This window comes from Primulina eburnea, chromosome 12 (genome assembly GCF_022965805.1).
Source record: "Primulina eburnea isolate SZY01 chromosome 12, ASM2296580v1, whole genome shotgun sequence".
NCBI classification, from domain to species: Eukaryota; Viridiplantae; Streptophyta; class Magnoliopsida; order Lamiales; family Gesneriaceae; genus Primulina; species Primulina eburnea.
In genome coordinates, this window is record NC_133112.1 from 35,267,380 (window position 1) to 35,291,197 (window position 23,818).

Genomic DNA, 23,818 nt, shown 5'->3' on the forward strand with positions numbered 1-23,818 from the left:
CTTGTTGTCACGCCCCGAAACCGAGACTTGTCATCGGCGTTGTTTAACAATTTAAAATCGTGTAACAACAAGCCACGTAGTACATCAAATAGCCAAAATGTCACGCCCCGGGACGGGGGTTGGTTGACACCGGCGTTATTCTCAAATTTACATTCGAAAACAACAAGCCTCAGAAGTACAGAATTTCAGAAACCAGTCTTTTATTCATAATACTGAATATTCATTGTCTGATACAACTCAAATAATAAATGTTTTACAGCGGAAATGTAAAACAGACCAGACATAACAATGTCTACAAATGCAGCGGAAAACAACATAAATAAAACTGAGAATTAACACTCTTCTTCACCAGCCCTAGAACTGGATCTGCTCCTCTTCTTCTAGCCTTTCTTCATCGTTCTTATCTGGAATGGTTTGGTGGGTGAGTGATATGGTTGTCACTCAGTAAGCGGGGGCGGGAATAACTCCCAGTTTTCGAAATCATTTTCAACAACAACAGTAATACGAATAATATACAGAATTTTTTATTTCAGAACAGAAATCAGTATTCAGAAATCAGTAACCAGCAATCAGTATTCAGTAATCAATAATCAGGAATTTAGCAAATAAGCACTGAGCACGTTCGTGAATTTCATGGCTAAACTGATATCAGTCCTCTATATGTTCTCTCCTCTAAGGGGTGAGGCCAGTAATCAGTAATCAGTAATCAGTAATGTTCAGAATATATATTCCTACCATTAGTTCACTAAGTTTCAGTGCTTCACAATCAGATATCAGGAATCAAGAATATACTTTGCTTTAACACAGAAATCATCAAACGGTTTTCAAGATATTTATACGTAAGCCCACTTACTGTAATTTGCTTAAATAATTTCGGTTGAAATCTGGAAATCTGCTTGCCTTGCTACTGGATTTTACAGCTTCGAAAATGCACTCTCTTAGCTCTAATTTCAAGTGATAACTCAACATTTTGGTAAGCCAATTCAGGTGTTTGAGGGTGATATTTATAGGTGAAATTCTGACTGTTAGCCTCCCAATTAAGGGCCATAATCTGATATTAACAATCTTTATTTCGTGTTAAATGCTTCAGTTACAAGTTATGGTCTGAATTAGTAACTGTCTGCTGGAATTTCGTGCTGCTGCTGCTGCTAGATTTTATCTGTTGTCTGCTGCTGGATTCCAATCTGCTGGAAAAATACCAGCTTCTGAAATATTAGCTTCTGCTGGAATTTTCTAGCTGCTGGAATTTGCTAGCTGCTGGAATTTCAGGTTCTCACACAAAAGCCAGTCTATTACATAAATCAATAATCGTTTTTACAATGCGATTAAAATGAAATACGGAAGCGTAAAATACGATAAAACAACTAAAAGACCGAATGACAAGACTTGTTTTGAATTGGATTAACTTCATCACCATCCTCAAAAATATTCTTGTTCTTTATCTTCGATTTGTTCATCGTTCTTATCTGGGATGGGAATGTAAGTGGTGAGTATTTGAGAAATACTCAGTAAATGGGGTGGATCGGGCATAACAAATATCAAGGTTATAATTATACGAATACGTTATCATAATTTCAATCATAAGCATGTTGAATCGAATACGAACAAGATACAAACATAGTACTGAAAATCATCTCATCTCCATGGTTTACCGATCAGTCCTCCATATGTTACTCCTCTAAGGGGTGATGCCAAATAAACGGTTATTATATCCCACCGCATCAGGATCAAAACATATAAAATATCGGAATTTCCTTGTCATTTCTAATTCGAATCATTTTAGTGCATTTCAAAGATTTCAAACATGCTTTCAAATATTATAACTAACATCAAACAACAAATTGTTCAAGGATTTTCATAACAAATAAGAACGAATATATCATGCCGATCGAATTTCAAGAAACATACATAATGTATTTTTAAACAAATGTTGACATACTTACGAAGGAAAAGTATGTCGATATATATATATATATATATATATATATATATATATATATATATATATATATATATATATATATCAAGTAGTACACTTACAAAATGCAAGTGTACGTAAAAGTATAGCAAAAACCCACTTATTTGAAAGATTGTTCCAAAATCTTGGAATGAACAAGTTGGAGTTTGACACCGAAAAATCAGTCACCTTGAAAATTTTTTTGCGCCTAATTGAACCGTTGGATCGATCTGAATTTTAGATATGTTGCTCAAAACATGTGTAGGTGTATTCTGAACGGTGGAGATCGGATTTGGATGTGTAAAATAATGAGAAAAGTTTTTTGAAATAGGGCAGAACTTTTGGTACTCGAAAATTGCAATTTTTGGAAAAACCTTTTATGTTGTTTTGGTATAATTTCATTCATTCTTTTGCCATTATTTATAGGCATCAATGTGATTTTAGACCGTCCACCTCCATGTCAAAAGTTTCATTAGTTATTGCATGTAATTTATTATTCTCAATGCCAAAGGTTGCATGGTTTATTGCATGTTATTTATTATCATTCATGCCAAAGGTTGATTGATTTATTACATGTAATTTATTATCTTCCATCAACTTGCAATTTGTATGGTAAAATGTTGGGTCTTCACACTTGTACAACACGAAAAATTAATGCAAAAATTCAATTTACCATAATCTTTATATAGATTGAATACAAAATATCGTGATATAATAGAAAATCTCGCGATATAATAATTGTAAATATCTTTGTAAAAATATATTTGTTGTATTTTTAGCAGTATTTTATTATTATTATTTATGAGTTAGTCGTAAAGCAGTCTTTTTAAAAACTGCTTTCACTAATCCTTGTATTTAAAAAGGGTGCCACGAAGAAAATGGAAAAAAGTCTTTCCAAGCATCTTTTTGTTTGGCATTAAAGACTTACAATTTACACATGGCGTGGTGAACTTTTCTTCACATGATCAAAACTACACATAGCGTGGTAAACGTTTCTTCACATGATCAAAACTACGTCAATGTCTTATCTGAGACGGTTTTATAAATATATATTCTTGAGATATAGTAATCCGACCTATAATATTTTTAGTATAAAAGTAACATTTTCTATTAGTCAGGTAGAGTCGAAAAATATGTCACAAAATTATACTTGGGAAGAAACTTTGTTAGTATTTAGGTACAAAAATTAGTTAATATAAAATTCACAAATTTTATTTTATATACAAAAATTAGTTAATATAAAATTCACAAATTTTATTTTATATATATATATATATATATATATATATAAAATAAAATTTGTGAATTTTATATTAACTAATTTTTGTACCTAAATACTAACAAAGTTTCTTCCCAAGTATATATATATATATATTTATTTAATGTCGTAAAAACATTTATTATATTCACACGAAATGATATTACTATTCCACATTAAAAAAGGCTGAAAATATTTTCTCGTGGCAGACAGCCTAATTCAATCACATTAAGCTAATTATAATATTATTTGTAAATAATTTAACTTTGTTTTAATTTCTTTCACTGGTTTTTGGGTTAATTAATGACCAATCATGTCAAAAATCTACAACATATTAATTATTATTATTTTAACCTAATCAACGCACCAAACCAAGACTTTTTCCCACCCACTTGAGTCGTCATAAATTTATAATCCTACGTAATCATGTTCGTACGATTTGATCCTCTTACATTAATCCCAATAACAAAAGCTTTAATTTATTTTGATTTAATTTAATATTCTTTTATCTATGGCCATAACAAAAAAAATAGTATTCTTTATATTTAGTGAAAAATAAAATTACCAAAATCGTCATATAAATTAGTTTCTTTTGGGGGTTTTTAGTCCTTCAAGTAGTCATATAATATTTTTTTTAATCGAAATATTGACGTAATTCCACTCATATCAAACAACAATATCGAATCACATGTTAGCAATGTCCTATATTGTGTTAACGATATTTGGAATTATGTTAGTAATATCCATGTCAGAAACCCCAAATTTTTAAAAATATATTCAGTTATATTTTGTAGATATATTCAAAATTAAAACTTATATTCACCTTGAGAAAAATATCGATTTATTACTTTCGGAATCAAGATGAACTCTATTGTAAATCTAGAAATTTGTTAGGTTAAATCTTAAAGTTACAATTTTTAATAATAACATTTATTTAATCTTATTTTGTCACATGTCAAAATGTTGATATAGATTTTTCTTATTTTTTATACATTTGATTTGTTCTTAATTGAATTATAGATATTTATATCAATATATTCATTCATATGGTGTGTGAGATGTGCAATAATTCTCCATATTAGATAGTGCGATTGAACCATGACGCTTGGACTGCTATGTAGTTTAAAAAATTTGAGTTGCACCATTACCACCAACTATAGCTTTTGATAAAGCGGCAAGCGCTCGATCCTACATGGTATCAGAGCCAAGGTCATGAGTTCGATTTTCATTGATTGAAATGAGTACAACTATTGGAAAGAAGATTGTTGAGATGCAATAATTGTCCTGGTAGTAGAGCAATCGAACAATGACATTTGTCATGATATGAAGATTAAAATATTTGAGTTGCATCATTAACACCAGCTATAACTTTTAGTAAAGTGGTAAGCGTTCGGTCCTACATGATGTGCTATAAATAATTTATAAATCCATCTTTTGTTAAATATGTGTGAGCTAATTTTGGTATTGCGATTAATATTCTATTTATAAGTTAATTAATAAAATGATGCGTTAGATTTTTTTTTCATAAAAGAATTAAAATGTAAAAAAAGAGTATCACTAATTATTTCATCATCAAAAAATCATAAAGCTCCAAATTAGCGATTATTTTGTATTATAAGAAATTTAATATAATTTTTTTACACACATTAAAGAACGTGTAAATGTCAATGTTCATACCCTTACGTTTGGAAATCCTAGCTACGCCCTTGAGAACTTCGTTGAAAAATAATAAAATACCCCAAAAAAATCTCATCATATCAAGATCACAGAGTGAGCGTTGGGTATAATATTTATTAGTCATAACAAACAATTGAATTTTTTAGCCCTAGAATTATCGTTTAAATGTTTCATGTCAGGGATCGTTTAGACCATGGATGGTTGCCTACCGCCTCGATTTTTAAAACCGTTTAGGCGGAAGCCTAATTTAATATCTAAATTTATTTTTCTAAAATTTTAATTTTTTCAAAAAATATTGTTCGGAATATTTTTCAATCAATTTATATCGGATAAAGATGAGTAATATGACATTGATTTTGTGTTTAAATCTGATATAGAGTAATTATTTGAGAAATATATAAATGAACAAGAAGAAGTAGATATTTAGGTTAAAAAACAACTGTGCATCTAGGTGCTAGGCGGTGGATGACTGTCCGTCTACCGACTACTGCTTTTTATAACATTGTTTAGAATATAGGTTCAAGGCTCAAATGACACCTACAGGTGTCCTTTTTTAAAAAACAAAATTGATGCTACGGAAATTTGTGTGGTTAATTTCGGTGAGCCAATTTCAATCTTTGCTCTTCTTGGTCGTAGGGTAGGGTAGGGTAAGGAGTTGCTATGCACGGATGAACAAATTTAAGAGGGTATCGGAATTGTGTTCGATATGACCTTTCCGATGCTTAAAAGAAATACTGGTTTTAGACATACGGAAAATAATGATCGCCGGAAGAAAGATTATATTCCATGTAAACCAAGAGTCATACTTTATATTTATAGAGGTAAGATGTTAATTATTTTAAGGAGTTGGACTCTGAGAAGGAAACTTTCCTCGAGATTTAGATTTTCTTCCATATTTATGCTAATCTGATTAGGGTTGGGCGTGGGTCAAGTTTTGTCGGGTTAGAGTAGCTATGGTCGGGTACTCGAATATCGGTTGGAAAAAAAAGACGACTACCACCCGAATGATAATGGGTACCCGAATAATGCCGGGTACTTGATAAACCCATTATTTAAAAAATATTTAAATTCATACTTTATAACAAAAATTTATAAATAGAGATGTCTTCAAAATATGTGTGGGGACCCGGACGCTAATCATCTTTTAATCATGATTGGGACTAATTAATCAATTATCATAAACAGGGTCTAAATTATTTTTTTTTTTTAAATGCGGAAGGTAATGGAATCAAATTCCTATACATATCAGTATAAAAGTACAAATCTGATAAAATATACAATCATACAAACTCAGGTTCAACAACTACTATCAAGTGTTCAAACCCTAGCTCTAGTCCAAGTCCGGTATCACCACTCTAATCTCAGTCTGTCTTCATCTCTGTGACCCTGTACCTGTCCCACCTGTTGCCATGCACACATACAAACAAGACAACAGCCGGATAACTCCGGTGAGATATAAATATCCCAGTATAAACAATGTATTAAATGCAATCATATAAAACATATATAAAAGCATAAACAAACATCGAAGCATGTATCTAATCTGACTACATGAATCAATGACTCGTGATCTAATCTTATCTTATCTCAAATCTAGGGATCCCAATCTAATTTAGACTTTGGTATTCTGTATCGAGTGTGTCTGAGATAGACGTCGATCTACATCTGAAGCTCGTCGATACACCGTAAGTCTAGAGTCTTATCGGTTCTGAGAAAGACTCGGCGGTTCTGCCCTAGCTAGGCTGTCAGCCCTAGACTCGGACTCTGACCCTGTTCTAAGTCAATACATGCACATATCAATCTGATAATCTGCAAATATCAATGCAATAAAGTAAAGTATGTGATTTAGGGAAACTCAAGTCAAACCTAACTCGAGTTGTGCAATCCCGAATCAACATTTATTTATACCTTTCTTGTTGTCGCTCTGATACAATCGAAGTCTCGACTCAAAGTCTGTCAATACTCAATCTGGCAATGACAATACCAATATTCTGTATTAATATTCAAATCAAATCACAACATCTCTGTTTTATCAAATTCTGACAGTACAATAGTACAGTCTTGCGATACTGATAATACTATATCAGTCTGTACCAGTTATAATAATTTATAAGCAATCCCTGTACAAATCTGATATCACATCTCAGTCAATTTCATTCTGAAAATCATAACAATTTCATTTTCAGTCCGTTTCTTAATCTGACTTCGATTCTACGCTATCTAACATGTCAAAAATAACATATATGACGTGTATTCAATTCTAACAACATCATAATTCCAAGACATGTCAAAACGTAATAAAACTTACGTCCAGTTGTAGCCTGCGTCGATAAGTACACGGTACCGCAGTCGGATTTAAAATCTAAAGGACGGATTGAAATAAAAAGGCGTAAGGATTTTCACGGAACTTCCCGAGCTTCTTTCTTTTCGTTCCTTTTGATTTCTGAAGGCATATGTATATATATATATATATATATATATATATATATATATATATATATATATATATATATATATATATATATATATCACGTTTGCATGTTATTGAAACGTGGCATATTTTGTTGCATTTTGGTCGGCGCTCGAGCGGTGCAAAACTACCGCTCGAGCGCGGCAGTTTCTGTCCAACAATTTCTGAAGGCACCCTTGGCGCTCGGGCGGTCAAAATCTACCGCCCGGGCGCCGAACTTTCTGCCCGCGACGAATATTACAGCAACATTGGCGCTCGGGCGGTCGATCTTTACCGCTCGGGCGCCAACAATTCTGTCCGAGAAGTTATATACTTCATATGCTTGGTTTAATTCGATCTCATAATGGCCCGGTTATACTCACATTATCTTAACTCCAATAACCTCATGTTAATATAATTAAAATCGCATATTAACAGAATCAAGATCTTGGCCCTTACAATATGTAATATAGATTATCTATCACCTACATGGCAAACACTTGTGAGACGGTCTCACAGGTTGTATTTTATGAGACAGATCTCTTATTTGGATTATTCATGAAAAATTATTACTTTTTATACTAAGAGTGTGTTTGGTTGATGTGATTAACCAATGATAAATAAATAATCACACTTTTATCTAATGTTTGATTAAAATTTTAAGATATATTAATAATCCTTTTGACTTGGTTTAAAATCTAATTTTATGATTAATTGTTTGATTATTATTTATTAATCTAATAAATTAGATGAGATAAATTATCATCACACCACAAATGATCTTTTTTTCCTTCTCTTATTTTAAAACCCTACTCACACCACAAATTAATTTTAATAAATGTAAATTATAATTATAAATATTTAATTATCTATCAAATTATTTTAAAAATATTTATAATTATTTTAAAAAAACAATAATATTATAATTATTACTAAACATTATTTAACATTAAAATTCAAAATATTATTACTATTTTAATTATTAAAATAATTGCATATTCACATATTTATTTCTAATAAATATATTTAAATTAATTTTAATAAATATAAATTATAATTACAAATATTTAATTAGCTATCCAATTATTTTAAGAATATATATTTAATTAGTATTTGGGACATTTTGCTCATTGCAATAAAATTTACAAAATTAATCTATCATTTTAAAATCATACCAAACACCATGTTATTTATCCTCCATACTATTAATCTTTATATCTCATTTTTTAATCACTCTAATTATTAATCATTCACTTATCCTATCACACCAACCAAACACACCCTAAAAGTTATACTTTTATTATGAATATGACAAAACTTGTGTGAGACGGTCTCACAGATCGTATTTGTGAGACGGATATCTTATTTGGGTTATCAATGAAAAAGTATAATTTTTTTATGCTAAGAGTATTACTTTTTATTGTGAATATGGGTAAGGTTGACCCGTCTCACAGATTAGGATCCGTGAGACGGTCTCACATGAGACCCAATCTATGAATATTGGTAGAGTTGACCCGTCTCACAGATAAAGATTCATGAGACCGTCTCACAATAGACCTACTCCATCTACATTTGTTTAAATAATTAGTTGGTCTGTTTACAATTCCATGAATAAGTCAAATTTTGTTACAAAAAAGTAAAATCAAACAATTAATTAAGAATTAAGCTATAATATGCACCGGCACGTGAAAATGTATGACTTGGTTAAGCCTCAAAAAGTCAAATTTAATTTTGGTTTAAATTTATAATTTATTTTCCCTTTTTAAGACCTTAACTTGAAATTAAAGGGTTCCTTACAATTGACTAGGTAATCTATAGGATTAGTTTAAAAGTACCTAACATTTCTAGTTAGTTGGGCATCATAATTATTACTTGGAGACTGGATGTGTGTACATGTGAAGTTATAAGGTACCCTCAAAAGAGTGTTAAGAGAGTTAAAAAAATATAAAAATAAGTGTTATGTAATTCGCGCTCTCTCTGCTGAGCATCGAGTCTAGCTTAGCCGGGAGTGATTCCGCAGGAGTTTGGTCCAATTCACGGGTGTAACTCGCTTGTATGTATGATCCCTCGGAATTATCATGTTTTAAATTAACCAAGAATTTATTCACTTCGGTTAATTTGGAGGAGTAGGTCTCTTATGAGACGGTCTCACGAATCTTTATCTGTGAGACGGGTCAACCCTACCGATATTCACAATAAAAAGTAATACTCTTAGCATAAAAGTAATATTTTTTCATGAATGACCCAAATAAGAGATCCGTCTCACAAAATACGATCTGTGAGACCGTCTCACACAAATTTTTGGCTATTTGGAGATGGTACGGGGGGATGATTTTGGTAATTTTTCCAACTAAAATGCATGGAAAAACACTTAAATTATGTAACCACAGAAGTATGAAAGACCATAATAATTATATATCAAGAAATCCTTTTTTAGCACTCTTTTTAAGCATTGTATACACACGAAAAATTATTACATTTGCTTGAACTATGTGGAAAATAATAGATCCTAACATTTGTTTGGTTAATAGACAAGAAATGATTTACGTGCATGAGGAAAGAATCATATCCACCTAAAAAGTTGTTATTGACAAAAACATAACAAGTCATAGTTGAAAAACGTAGTACAAAAAAGACTTGTGAATTAAGCATAAACGAAATAATCTTGAATTTGATAGGGCACTCAGTGGGTGCAACAACTCCCACATAGATTTGAACTAAGTTTTTCCTTATATTCTTGACCCTCGAAACCTAATCAAACCTAAGAGAAAACCACCCTACATATTGTCTATAAAAGAAGCCTTTTTCACCATATTTTCACAAGCAAGACAGTCAATCTCTCCTTCGGGAAAAAAACCAAGTAAAAATGGCAGTCTTGAGAAAATCTAGCTATCCATTTTGCTCTTTTCTTTTCTTGGTAGGCTTATTCCTCCTCTTTACGGGCGAAATGCCGGTAACAATGGCGAAAGTGCACTCCCATGATTTTCTTGTAAGTTAATTATGTTGCTTCTATATTTGATGTTTTCTCTTCTTGTAAATTATAAGGTGGCTTTCTTGATTTGGTGAAACAGGTGCAAGCGACACCGGTGAATAGGCTGTGCAAAACACGCAGCACGATTACGGTGAATGGGATGTATCCAGGGCCAACGTTGGAAGTGAACAATGGTGACACTCTAGAAGTAAAAGTTACTAACAAAGCTCGTTACAACGTCACGATTCACTGGTAAATGCATGCATGCATGCATTGCATGCGAGTTCACTCGCAAAGCCTTTTACGAGTATAAACCCGAATAAGATCCTGATCCAAATCTAACGAATGCAAATAATGATCAGTGGTTAATCAACCAACTTTTTTTGTAAAGTTGATCATTAATTTTATTCTGTTTTGTCAATTTTGCGTAGGCATGGAGTAAGGCAAATAAGAACTGGATGGGCAGATGGACCAGAATTTGTGACTCAATGCCCTATTAGGCCAGGAGGGAGTTATACTTACCGATTTACAATCCAAGGACAAGAAGGAACACTTTGGTGGCATGCACATAGCTCATGGCTAAGAGCTACAGTTTATGGAGCTCTGATCATCCGGCCCAAGCAAGGGAATTCGTATCCGTTCGCTAAGCCGACGAGAGAAACTCCCCTTCTTCTTGGTAAAAAAGAAAAACTATGAGTTTCTAGGCATTTTTTTCTCTGATACAACATAAAAGGCATTCAGTTTGATACAGAGAGTCACCATTTTTTATCAGGTGAATGGTGGAATGCGAACCCTATCAATGTTGTTAGACAAGCCCAACGAACAGGAGGCGCCCCCAATATTTCCGACGCTTACACCATTAACGGCGAACCTGGTGATCTTTACAATTGTTCCAGCAAAGGTGGGCTGGGTTTGATGAATCTTCACTTCTGAAAATTGCAAGTCTTGATTTAAACCTGTTGTTGGATGAGAAACCAAAAATATTTTGTTCCAACTTTGATGCAGATACAACCATAGTTCCTATAAATACAGGGGAGACTAATCTTCTCAGGGTCATTAACGCTGCACTCAATCAAGAACTTTTCTTCCAAGTTGCGAATCACAAGCTCACCGTGGTTGGAGCTGACGCCTCCTATGTCAAACCCTTTACAACCTCTGTTCTCATGCTCGGACCGGGGCAGACGTGTGACGTCCTAATCACTGCGGATCAGCCACCTGTCAAGTACTACATGGCAGCACGTGCTTATGTCAGTGCTCAAGGCGCACCATTTGATAATACCACCACAACAGCCATTCTTGAATACAAATCCGCCGCCTGCTCAGCTAAATGTGTCTCAGTCAAGCCAGTCATGCCGAATCTGCCGGCTTTTAATGATACAGCTACCGTTACAGCTTTCACGACCAGCTTCAGAAGCCGGGGAAAAGTATTTGTGCCCACTAAAATTGATCATAATCTTTTCTTTACTGTTGGATTAGGACTCAACAATTGCCCACCTGGTGCCAGCAACAGCAGCTGCCAAGGCCCGAACGGAACCCGTTTTACTGCTAGCATGAACAACCATTCATTTGTGCTACCATCCAACTTTTCCTTGCTGCAAGCACATCAGCAGGGCATACCTGGAGTTTTCACAACAGATTTCCCAGCAAATCCACCATTACAATTCGATTATACCGGAAACGTAAGCCGATCACTATGGCAACCAGTTTCAGGGACTAGACTGTATAGATTAAAATATGGCGAAACGGTACAAATAGTTTTGCAGGGAACAAGCATCTTCACGGCTGAAAACCACCCAATTCATCTTCACGGTTACGACTTCTATATAATTGCTGAAGGATTTGGAAATTTCAATCTAAGGAGAGATACATCCAAATTCAACCTTGTAGATCCTCCTCTTAGAAACACAGCACCCGTGCCTGTAGGCGGATGGACTGTGATCAGATTCGTCGCTGACAATCCAGGTTAGTGCAAAAATTCGACATACGAAAAGGTGTTCTTATTTGCACCCACATATATTACTAACAAACAAAGTTTTAACATAAACAGGGGTCTGGTTGATGCATTGTCACTTGGATGTCCATATCACCTGGGGCTTAGCGATGGCTTTTCTCGTGGAAAACGGCGTCGGCGAACTGCAATCTATAGAGCATCCTCCGGAGGACCTCCCCGTATGTTAGTGATACCAAACACTATCATACATGGAAAATTCTGTTTTTTGCACACAAGTTCCTTTGTTGCTTCCCCTTGTAGACTTAGTGATTTAAATTGAGGGCAACAAAGAAGGCGCAAGATTTCCATGTTAAGCGCCACGATTTATTATCCTGTCCTCTATTCTTATTTGCTTTCAATATTGTTATTGTTTCCCAGTGAGCAATGATTCAATTCTATCATTTTGGATTCAAGAAATACTTGTCATCTTATATACCCACGAATCCCCACCGATATCCAACTAGTACAACTGAAATTCAACTCCAAATATCTTTGGCTCAGGCCCGCGCAAGCGTGACTGCACAATGAGCTCCTACATCTTTTTCTAACTCATTTGGGAAATGGACATCACAATATCCAGTAGTTAAGCCACGACGAAAGAAAGATATCACTCACATTATGCTGCTTTCCTCGATAATAAGATGTGAACAAAGGACTTGCCACAAGCTAATATTTGCCTTACATTCAATGCCAAAGAAGTGTATTTTCAAGCTCTTGAAACCTGAGACACTATGAAATCTCAGGGCCTCTGATGCAGCACAAGTTTAATAGTTTCCATATTATTAATTCATCAGGATGCAGGCTTGATCAAATACTCGAAATGGAACTTACCGCACGGAAGATTTTACCAGTAAAGTTCGAATTTTCTCAATCAACTTAAAGATCCACCACCCCCTCAATAGCTAAACAAAACTCAGACATATTAGGATTTCAATGAATTCATGAGCAAGATTAACATAAGGCTAAAAAACTGCCGTTGCAAAATCAAGAAGAAAAAGGTTGTCCTGTACTGCATTCTTTGAAATTATGAGTCAATATCGTGGACTTCAATTCAAGAGGAAAAGCGTAAAAAACAATTACACGACAGAACATGCCTGCATATTTTATTTTCTAAATTAATTACTGTGTTTAAGTTTTGCTCGTGAGTTTAATTTGTTGTCCAGTTCATTCTAGTTGCATTTGAATTCCGGAAGTAGAAAATGACAAATGAATTTCTATCGATTTTGGCTTTCTTTGATTTTTTTTCCTTGTGCCTATATAATATATGAGTTTTGTTTGTTTTGGGCTCCATGTATCTTTGTGTCATAAAAGTAAAGTATCTTCATACCATAGTTGTCAAAATCGCGAGCGCAAAAAAGCGCTCAAGTATCTTGGGGCTTCAAACGCAAAGCGAAGCGCACGTTTTACGGAAAAAAGCGCAATAAACAAAATATTATCAAAAAATTCAAAATAAAATAAAGAGCCTTTGAAAATGTGATAGATGAAATAATTCTAAGCAATGTCCTTTCGATTTGATGGAATTATTGTGTTTGACATATTTAAATACTGAAATATAAACAAATCACCTATTATATTATTAAAAATTAAAAACACAATTTGTAATTTTAAACAAAAATTCCTAAAATTAGGGTTTAGACCTGTAGTTGTTTACCAACTGTAGCAAATGAGAAGGGCGGCGGCGGCCGAGAAGACTCACGCACAAATGCAACAGTGGACTTCAACAGAGGCAGACAAAGTACGTAAGGATAGGGATTTTCATATAAATGGGCTGGGCTTACCTTTGGAGCTGGATTTGGACTAAATTTTGACTTGGAAAAAATTTTAAAAACAGAATTGGGCTGAAGCGCAATAGGATCGCTTAAAATTTCTCAGGCCAAGCGCACGCTTGCTTGATCCACCAGCTGCGCTTCTGGACAATCCGAAGCGCAGACAGGTCGCCTCGCCTCGCCTCGCGCTTAAGCGAGCGAGGCGAGCGCTGACAACTATGCTTCATACAATGTTATATCATCCACTTCGACTCTCACCTCTTTCGTTTAAGTATCGACATGGCTCGATCTTGATCATGGTTCTGATATCAAATGTTGTGTCATGAAAGTCACATATCTCCATATAGTACTAGTGCATCGACACATACAACAATACTTTTTATAATTCATTTGGTTTATATTTAAATGAAGATAAAAAATAGTGAGGAGCTACACTGTAATTTTGATATATGAATTAAAAAAATAAATAGAAAAAAAAATGAATAAAAAAAATACAAGTAGGAATTGAGCATAGATTTTCTTGCCTAAGACACAAATACTTTGTCTGTTGAATTACATGTAATTTGTTTTAATGTTTTAACACTTTAGTAATATATATAATTAGTAAAACAGACAACGACACCAAAAGTTAGTATTCTAAAGATCTCGTACTTAATAATATAGTATAGAAGTATAGATGATATTGTCTACTTTGAGTCTAAACTCTTATGGATTTGCTTTTAGTCTTTATACAAAATAAATCGTACCAAATCAGATATCATTTCATTTTATTAACTCATGATTTTTCTTTTGATTTTCAACGTGGACTTTGGTTGCATTTGAAATAAATTATACTGTACTAGAATTCAGAAAAAAATAATATTTTTTATAAATTTAAAAATATATATATATAGTACAACTTCAAATTATAATTTTTAAAAAATAACAAAGCCAACACAATTAAATTAAATAGCTAGTCATTATTTTGTAGAAAATTTTCATGAAGTTATGTTTTTCCTCATCAAACATGGTGGCATAAAGCTAGATAAATCTCTCACGTATGATAATTATATACACATCGGGTTTTTGTTCTTAAATAGTAAAAAATAAGTGCTGAAACTAAAACTTGGATTTATTTTGTGATATACTTATCTCACATCTTAAAAATTAAATATTTAAAATGAGTTTATAACGGACTTACAAAGGACTTTTATAGCAATTTGGGTTAATCATTTTCGTAAAACGAGTACGAATAAAAAGTAATTGCTATAAGAACACCCATTGTACAATCACGTAACCGCGAACCTGAACTCGGGGCGTGACATATTTTTGCTTTTGTTCTATTTCAACACAACAACACGTGACATAGTAAAATGTTATTTTCCTCACAACCCACGTATCATGCAACAAGACACACATGACATGAGTATTAGACGCAGGAAATTTATATATAATACATTGAGTGAATCCACCTTCGACTCACACTCCACGTTTGCTACGTATTATTACCACTTCACGTGAATTGGCATATCAATCCCATTAAAATCATAACTTCGCGAATAAAATCGATTATTTTGATTTCATAACTCTAATTTTTATAATAAAAAAATTTAAACATATGGTGGGTCTCTCACCACATGTAACTTCATTTTTCTAGGTAATCATAATCGTACCAACACGTATGTAGCCAAAATATTAAAATAGGAAGACAGCCTAACGAGGACGATCCAGAGGGTGAAAAAATTCGAAAATTTAATATATGATATTGTAAGAAATAAATTATTTCTTTAATTTCTAATTTCGAACCACGTCAAGTCGATAAGATCGATTATCCAAATTAATTGGTAACCTACTTCACGTATGAGAGTTACTAAGTTATCATTATCAATTTTTTTACGGGACACTCACTTTTCACAACGTATATGAGTACATGCATGCGGTTAATGAGATCCTATCTATGCGAGCATTACCTTCACTTCATTTCAACGGATAAGATCTTGCTACAAATACAATTTAAAAAAAAAAAGTGGGTCATATATATGCATGGGCAAATCTTGGTCATCCATCCTATTATGGGAGCAATGCCCACATAGGTATAATGAAATAAACTCATGCTTACCGTTAAACGTGATTTTTTTCGTTTAAATAGTTATATATTATGTAATATTTACTCATAAGATAACTAACAAAAAATAATATTTTTGCATAAAAATATTATTTTAAACATAAAAAATAATATTTTCTATTGATCGGGTCGGAAACCAACATCGCAAAGTTGATTGTAAAATGATTTCAAAGAAGTTTTTGTGGACATAGAATTGAGCCGACTCTCGATCGATATACTCGAGTGTGTAATTACGAAAAAAACCAAAATTAATTATCCGGATCTCCGAGCTCGTCTATGTAGCTCCTCGATCGTGAATTTCCTTGATATACACTAGATTAAATCATGCAATAGAAAGATGTGTGTCTCGATTTTATTTATCACAAAAACTCACGTCCTTGACATGTCTTGTACGGTATATCACATTTTGTTAGCACGAATGGTAAACTAATATAAGAAAGTCTTACGAGTCAATTTTGTGATATGTATATTCTGTTTGGATCATCCATAAAAAAATTTACTTTTTATACTAAAAGTACGACTATTTGTTGTAAATATGAATATGATTGATCTGTTTTATAACATACCTACTATTTATTTATAATATATCTTATATTTATTAGAAAATAGCTCATCTTTTGGATCGTGGACCAATGCTCGACCCATACCCTTGCACATAATATGTATCCCTTAGGTGGTAGATGAATAGGCACCAGGTGTGGATTCTGTAGCCAACATTTTTATTCGGTAATGCCTTACCTTTTGCTTATTTAAATGTCCTATATAACCTAAGATAAAATAATAATAATAAACAAGTAAATATGTGTATAATATAATTTCCAAATTTGGGAAATTACACCAAGTGTACGTGACTGGGATCAACTAGACACGACCAAAATAAAAATATATACAATTTAGGTTACGTAAAATATGGGTCGCACGTTTAGTCGATTATATTATATATACATACGGAATGAGTACATGTGTATTGTATGAATATATTACAGTTAATTTGTCAAAAAAAAGTATTGACCAGCTATAACTATTTTAGAAATAAAAACTCAAACATGTATACCTGATTATAATTATAATTAGTTTTAGATTCATATTTAAAATAAAAAGTAAAAATACAATATTTTTCCATGAATCGAGTCGAATTGGAAATCTGTCTCATAAAAATGATCAATAAGACGGTCTTACATCAACACAAATCCATTTTTTAAATTTTTTACGAAATAATAAGTCTTAAGATATTTAAGCTCATGAAATAACTGTAGATAACATGATACTAAACCCAATAAATAATAGGGGCATGTAGTATCTATTACTGTTTATTAAGTTTCCTATTAATAAAATCAAAAAATGGTGTCATGTTATGTTTTTGGGTAGATAAGATCCTATATATATGGGTACTACTCTCATTTCATTTCAACGGGTAAGATCTTGTCATACATATAATTTCAAAAAAACAAAGTGGTTTTTATATATGTATTGGCAAATCTTGGTCACCCATCCTATCATAGGAGCAATGCTCACATAAATATAATGAAATAAACCCTGTTTTTGTAATTAAACATATCAATAAAATGTCAAATTTTTAGTTTAAGACACGTATAACTCAGTGGATAGTATATATTTTCTGAGCTTGAGACTCTCTTGCCCTTTCTCTTTTTTCCATTCTTTTCTCAATTCACAGTTTTATCACTCGTTATTTTTCAAAATTACAGCATAATCCTCATTTAAAAATAAATTAAATAAATTATAAAAAAATATATAAATACGCAACGCGTGTCAAATATCACTAGTGTATATGATATATCAATCGCCTATCTACTAAATAAAAAGTTTTCATATTAATAATTTTTTTATTTAAAAAAACTTATAAATTTCGAATTATATATTTCAAGCTGAGGAGGAAAGAAAGAATCATGCATAGTGAAGCCAATGCGTAAACCTCTCGTCAACGCGTATATACAGATGGTCAAAGTTACCCTTTATAGATATGTATGCCCAAAACGAGTACACGTCATGGCTTGCCATTACCAAAAATCCCGGTACGGACAGATTTACCACATACCTTGCGTGGTCGGATTCTCGACACGTGGCTTACATGCATTCCATCTTCTTCTTTTTTATTTATTTTTATTTTCAAACGATAGGCACCCGCCCACGTTCGATTTAGCCAGAATCTAAATATTTTTAAATATCGGTTTCCAAAACCATAATCAAATTAACAAAGTATAATAGTTCAATTTGGTTTAAACCTAAACCATTCAAGTAAACAGTTTTGGTTATTGAAATTGAAACTACAGGTTTTAAAATCGTGGTAAGATTTGGTTAAAGAATTTTAACGTGGTTTGATCCAACCGTTTTACTTCATAAGATCATGCTCGTGACATCGAATAAATAATTTGCAACTTAAAATTTTCAACTCTCGCGACTCAATATTTTTATTTTGAGTGAATTTAATGTGAGAGCATCTCACGGATCTTATTCTGTGAGACGGGTCAACCCTACTCATATCCACAATAAAAAGTAATACTCTTAGTATAAAAAATAATATTTTTTCATGAATGACCCAAATAAGATATCTGTCTCACAAATACGACTCGTGAGACCGTCTCACACAAGTCTTTGCTTTTTATTTTTCTTCAACAAAATATACTAACAAAAAAAAGAATGAGCCTCATGTGAGACCGTCTCACGTATTATAATCCGTGAGACGGCTCAACCCTACCCATATTCACAATAAAAAGTAATACTCTTAGCATGGAAAGTAATATTTTTTCATGGGTGACCCAAATAAGATATCTGTCTCACAAATACGACCCGTGAGACCGTCTTATATAAGTTTTTGCCCAAAAAAAATACTTATTTAACAATATCTCCACTTGACTTAAGAATTAATGAATTAATTCACTTAATATCATGAAGTATATAATATAACACAAATATAGATGTTATTAATATTTTAATTAAATTTTTATTTTTTGATAAATTTATTTTGAATCTGAAATCAAATTATATAAAATTCAATTTTAATATTTATTTAATAATTAAAATTTTGATTTTTGATTTTATTTGATTCTGTTTTAATTTTAAAATTTTTTCGATCCAACTAAACTTGACCACCTCGAAGTTACGGTGGTCAAGATGCAGTAGTAGCCAATACTTCTCGAAGCTTCACGCGACACGTGCTCAAATATGGGTCACATATTTGCCACGTCAACATCAAGGAAACAATTAAAAAAATATTAATCACGAGGGTGTTATAGTAATATCGTAGCTCCTGGAAATATCTACAGAAAGTCTATAAATAAGCCATCAGCTCTCTCTCAACGCTGAGAACTACTTCATTGCATACTAGTCGCGGAACTACATAGATACCAGCCCAGATATACAAATCAAAAGCGCAAGAAATTTGGAAGAATCGAGGAGAGGAAGCTTAATCTGACATTCGATTGAGGGAATATTTGTGAAGACAGCGCACAGAAGAGAAGGGATATTTTTTCTCGGGTGTCGCCGGAGATTGGCAGAAGGTGCGTTCTTGATTTGATGTTTTCTTGTTTTCTGTGGATAATCTATGTGGGTTTGTGTTTTTCTTTTGATTTGAGCGTGTGAAGAGTCAGAAACTTTTGGTCTGGATCTGGATGGTCGTTTTCTGAATGGCGTTTTAAATTCGTTTGGGCGAGAGATTTGGAGGGTTTTATCGTGAATTTCTTTGCTGGAGTTTATTTGACTTGTAGTTTTTTCCTTAAAAGTCCTTTAATTTCTTGGTGATTAAGGAAAATGTTTTATATGGAATTTTGGTGGTGTGAAAATTCTCGTTCGGTTCCCCTTGGTGCTCACGGTTTTTTTCTTTCTCTGCACGCAATATGATTTTATTAAGTAGCTGATGAATGTGTTTCTGTCATATTTTATAGTGACAACTCTCTCTTTTGGTAGTTTGGGAAAAAAAAGGGTCTTTAATTTTCTGACCGTAAGTGAAACCTTGTAATTTTAGCTGATTTTCGCTCTCTTACATACCAGAAGCTCGATTTTTATTTCGGTTTGTCGTTGCTTTTGCAGAGATTTAGAGATGGCTCTGTTGCATCAAGATGCAATTTTGGTTTCTCAGCCTATGAACCATTCAAGAACTCGAAAATCGAGAAGGCGAAAGGATGGAACGAAAAATGTAGCCGAAACACTCGAAAAATGGAAGGAGTATAACGTGAAACTTGATTCAACTAACAACATAGACAAGCCGAAACGGAAAGCTCCTGCCAAAGGATCCAAGAAAGGATGCATGAAAGGCAAGGGAGGTCCGGAAAATGTCCGTTGCAATTATAGGGGCGTTCGCCAGAGGACGTGGGGTAAATGGGTGGCTGAGATAAGGGAACCGCACCGAGGAAGTAGGCTGTGGTTGGGCACATTTAGCTCAGGGCCCGAAGCTGCACTTGCTTATGACGAAGCTGCAAGGGCCATGTACGGGTCCGTTGCTCGGCTTAACTTCCCAAATTACGACCCATCAAGGCGGGGTGCCCAAGATTTCGCATCTGTGCCTGCTATATCCGATTCTGACTCCACTCTTTCTAGCATTTCCGAGGTGGGTCATAATGGGATTATGCCGAAGGTCGAAGATAGTGATGGAATGTCTCACATTGGAGACAATAAGCATCTTCAGCCACAGGAGGGTAATACGCCGATGAGCAACGCAATGGAGGGTGTTAAGATAGAAGTAGTGGAGGAAGAAGTGGATCAAGAAGACATATGGCGGGAATTAAAGAAACAACCTTCCTACTCCCTCCATAATCACGAAAATCAGCTCGATCCCCTGCCGTTTGACCAAATGTTCGACGCGGAGGAGTTGCTCATGGCTCTAGGATCTGCTCCTGCAGTTGCTTCAGGTCCTCAGGTTGGAGTGCAGCATCCCAATAGTTTGCAAGCCCCTATTCCAATGGAGCGGACAAGCACTGGAACCGGTCACGGGTTGGATTTCTTGCAGCCTGGCCGGCCGGAAGACGATAATCTCACGCTAGACGATCTGTTTTTCGACTTAGATCCTGACTTGGTTATCTAGATGTTCACTGAGAACCTTATTACTGAAAGAGATGAGATGTTCTTTTATTCTTTTTCTTTTTTTTTTCGAATGGACATATCTCGTTTACAATCTAAACGACCATATGCTGATTCTCTTCGAGTTTTAAAGATAGAGAATTGGCTGTGAGATGTATGTATGTATGGTCTTGAGAGGAGGATTTCTATGGAGGAGTCATCCTCTTGTACATTTCTTACCGTAACTTAGAAGAATGCTGATACATGTAAATTTCCTGCTCTGCTTGCTGTAAAGTACTCTTCGGATCCTTCAAGGAATAAAGTTTGGACAATTATTTTAGGAGTTATTCACTTCTTCATCTTTTTTATTACAATTTATTTGTAGTATGGTTCTGTTTTGTCTAGTCTTCTGCGGAGCATAACTTCTTAATAAAAATATTGCATTTCATAATTGATTATTAATGTTTCTGAAATAGCATAACACAGCACAATTTTATTTTTTGCTTGATATTCCAGGATAATATTATCTAATGCTCTCCTTAAGAAACATGATATATGATTTATCAATATTTTTAAAGCATTGATTCAAGCAAATTATAAGCATATATTTATTGTTAATGTTATCAAATAAGCATGATCTAATAATTATCAAAGTGTTTGATTTGATTTCCAATTAGAAATATTTGCTTGTTGATTTCAAAAAGCATGATTTTAATATTTATCAAAGTTAAAAAATATTGATTTGATGTATAATTGAATCATATATTTGTTTTGAAGTATATACTAGAGAAACTCGTTTGAGGCACGCTAGGATAAATATATTTGCAAATATATTCTAATAAAAAATTATTAGAAGTAATATGAGTGAAAATAAATAAAATTATGGATTACTTATAAAAGTATAATGTCGAATCTTGAATGGTTAATCTATAACGTGTTTTTTCAAAAAATACTATAATCATTATAATTAAATAAGAAATATAAAGTTTAGAGTAACAAAAGATGGGCCTAAAACTATTATTTATTAACTTCATTATGTCTTACCAGTGAAAATTTGATCGATTTCATTTTTAATAAATATTAATTATTTAATGTTTTTTATTATCCATAACATGTAAAGTGCGAAATTTTTAAAAAATTAAAACATAAATATTTTGAAAGATGAAAGGTATGAAATTATGTAATTTGTTCACCTTATTTGTGAGATTGTCTGTTTTGATCTATGACTTTCAATTTTAAAACGCATCGTAAAAATTGTCACGTGATCATTTAAATGCTCAACATATCAAATGTAACGAGTAATGACCCAGCTCCTCATTATTTGTACACTAGAGGTGTGTTTGGTTGAGTGGATTAAATAAAAATAGATTAATAGTCAAATATTTATCGTTAAAATTTTAAGATGTTTTAAGAATCATTTTGACCCGGTTTAAGATCCAATTTTATGGATAACTATTTGATTAATAAAATTGGATCTTAAACCGGGTCAAACTGATTATTAAAACATCTTAAAATTTTAACGATAAATATTTGACTATTAATCTATCCTTATTTAATCAATTCAACCAAACACACCACTAGGTATATCTTACATCACCAAACCACAAGATATATGTTGAATTTCTATTATATTTTTTTTTAACATTGAGACTATATATCAAATTTTAACTTCATATCTTATTTATTTAATATTAACTCCACACAAAAAAAAAATCTAAAAGAATACTGTCATTTAGTGAATTTGAAATTCATTACAATTAACATGAAATATTATATAACACACAATACAAAAAGTGAATTTGAAATATATGCTCTTAATTATCTAAAACAACAAAAAATATATTTGAATACGTTTGAAACTCATGGGTTAATCCAAGTGCAACATGAATAAATAGTATAAGTAAAAACTTGTGTGAGACGGTCTCACGGGTCGTATTTGTGAGACGGATCCTTTATTTGGGTCATCCATTAAAAAATATTACTTTTTATGCGAAGAGTATTACTTTTTATTGTGAATATTAGTAAGGTTGATCAGTCTCAAAAATTAAGATCCGTGAATAGGTCTCACATGATACCCCCTCAATAGTATAATGTTTATCAATGATAAGAACAAGCACTCTTGAGATCTTGTCATATACATAGACAAAATAACTGAACTGCATAATTTATATTTATATAAATTAAAATATGGTAACAATTTATCAAATAATTAATTTTAATTAGCTCAATTATATCACAAATTGTATTAATAGTTTTTTCTTCACCATTAAAATTTAATCAAATAAATTTTATTTTAAATCGTTTTAAACCGCAACTGAACCTGAAGGTTTGGTTTTCGTTTCCACCTTTTATTGGAACCGAAACAGACAGTTTCGTAAACAGGGTCAGGCCTATCTGCAACTGCTCTCACACTACTGTTAAGATTGGAACTTGGACCTAACTCAACTTCAAAAGCTAGCTCAAGGGGGGAGGTTTGTCCAAGCCAATATATGCCACTCAAAGGTTAATTACCCAACCGATGTGGGACATTTAACACACCCCTCTCACGCCCAGGAATGAACATCTGGAGCGTGGAGTTTACAAATGACCCAATTATGGGCAGAACGGGTGGCCTAATTATAGGCAGTCCAAAC

At 32.9% G+C, this 23,818-nt stretch overlaps 2 protein-coding genes across 2 annotated transcripts; both read left to right on the forward strand.

Annotated features, from left to right (window-relative positions):
* The first annotated feature begins 10,146 nt into the window (after positions 1-10,146).
* LOC140808150 (laccase-12-like) lies at positions 10,147-12,722 on the forward strand. The gene is made up of 6 exons (XM_073165186.1): positions 10,147-10,330; positions 10,413-10,564; positions 10,744-10,988; positions 11,085-11,213; positions 11,318-12,274; positions 12,360-12,722. The coding sequence occupies exons 1-6, from the start codon at positions 10,208-10,210 to the stop codon at positions 12,488-12,490; spliced, it is 1,737 nt and encodes a 578-aa protein (XP_073021287.1). The 5' UTR covers positions 10,147-10,207; the 3' UTR covers positions 12,491-12,722.
* Positions 12,723-19,500: 6,778 nt separating this feature from the next.
* Positions 19,501-21,532, forward strand: LOC140808099 (dehydration-responsive element-binding protein 2C-like). Its single transcript, XM_073165120.1, has 2 exons — positions 19,501-19,690; positions 20,220-21,532. Exon 2 carries the CDS (start codon positions 20,230-20,232, stop codon positions 21,208-21,210), a length of 981 nt encoding a protein of 326 aa, XP_073021221.1. The 5' UTR covers positions 19,501-19,690; positions 20,220-20,229; the 3' UTR covers positions 21,211-21,532.
* The last annotated feature ends 2,286 nt before the right edge of the window (positions 21,533-23,818 follow it).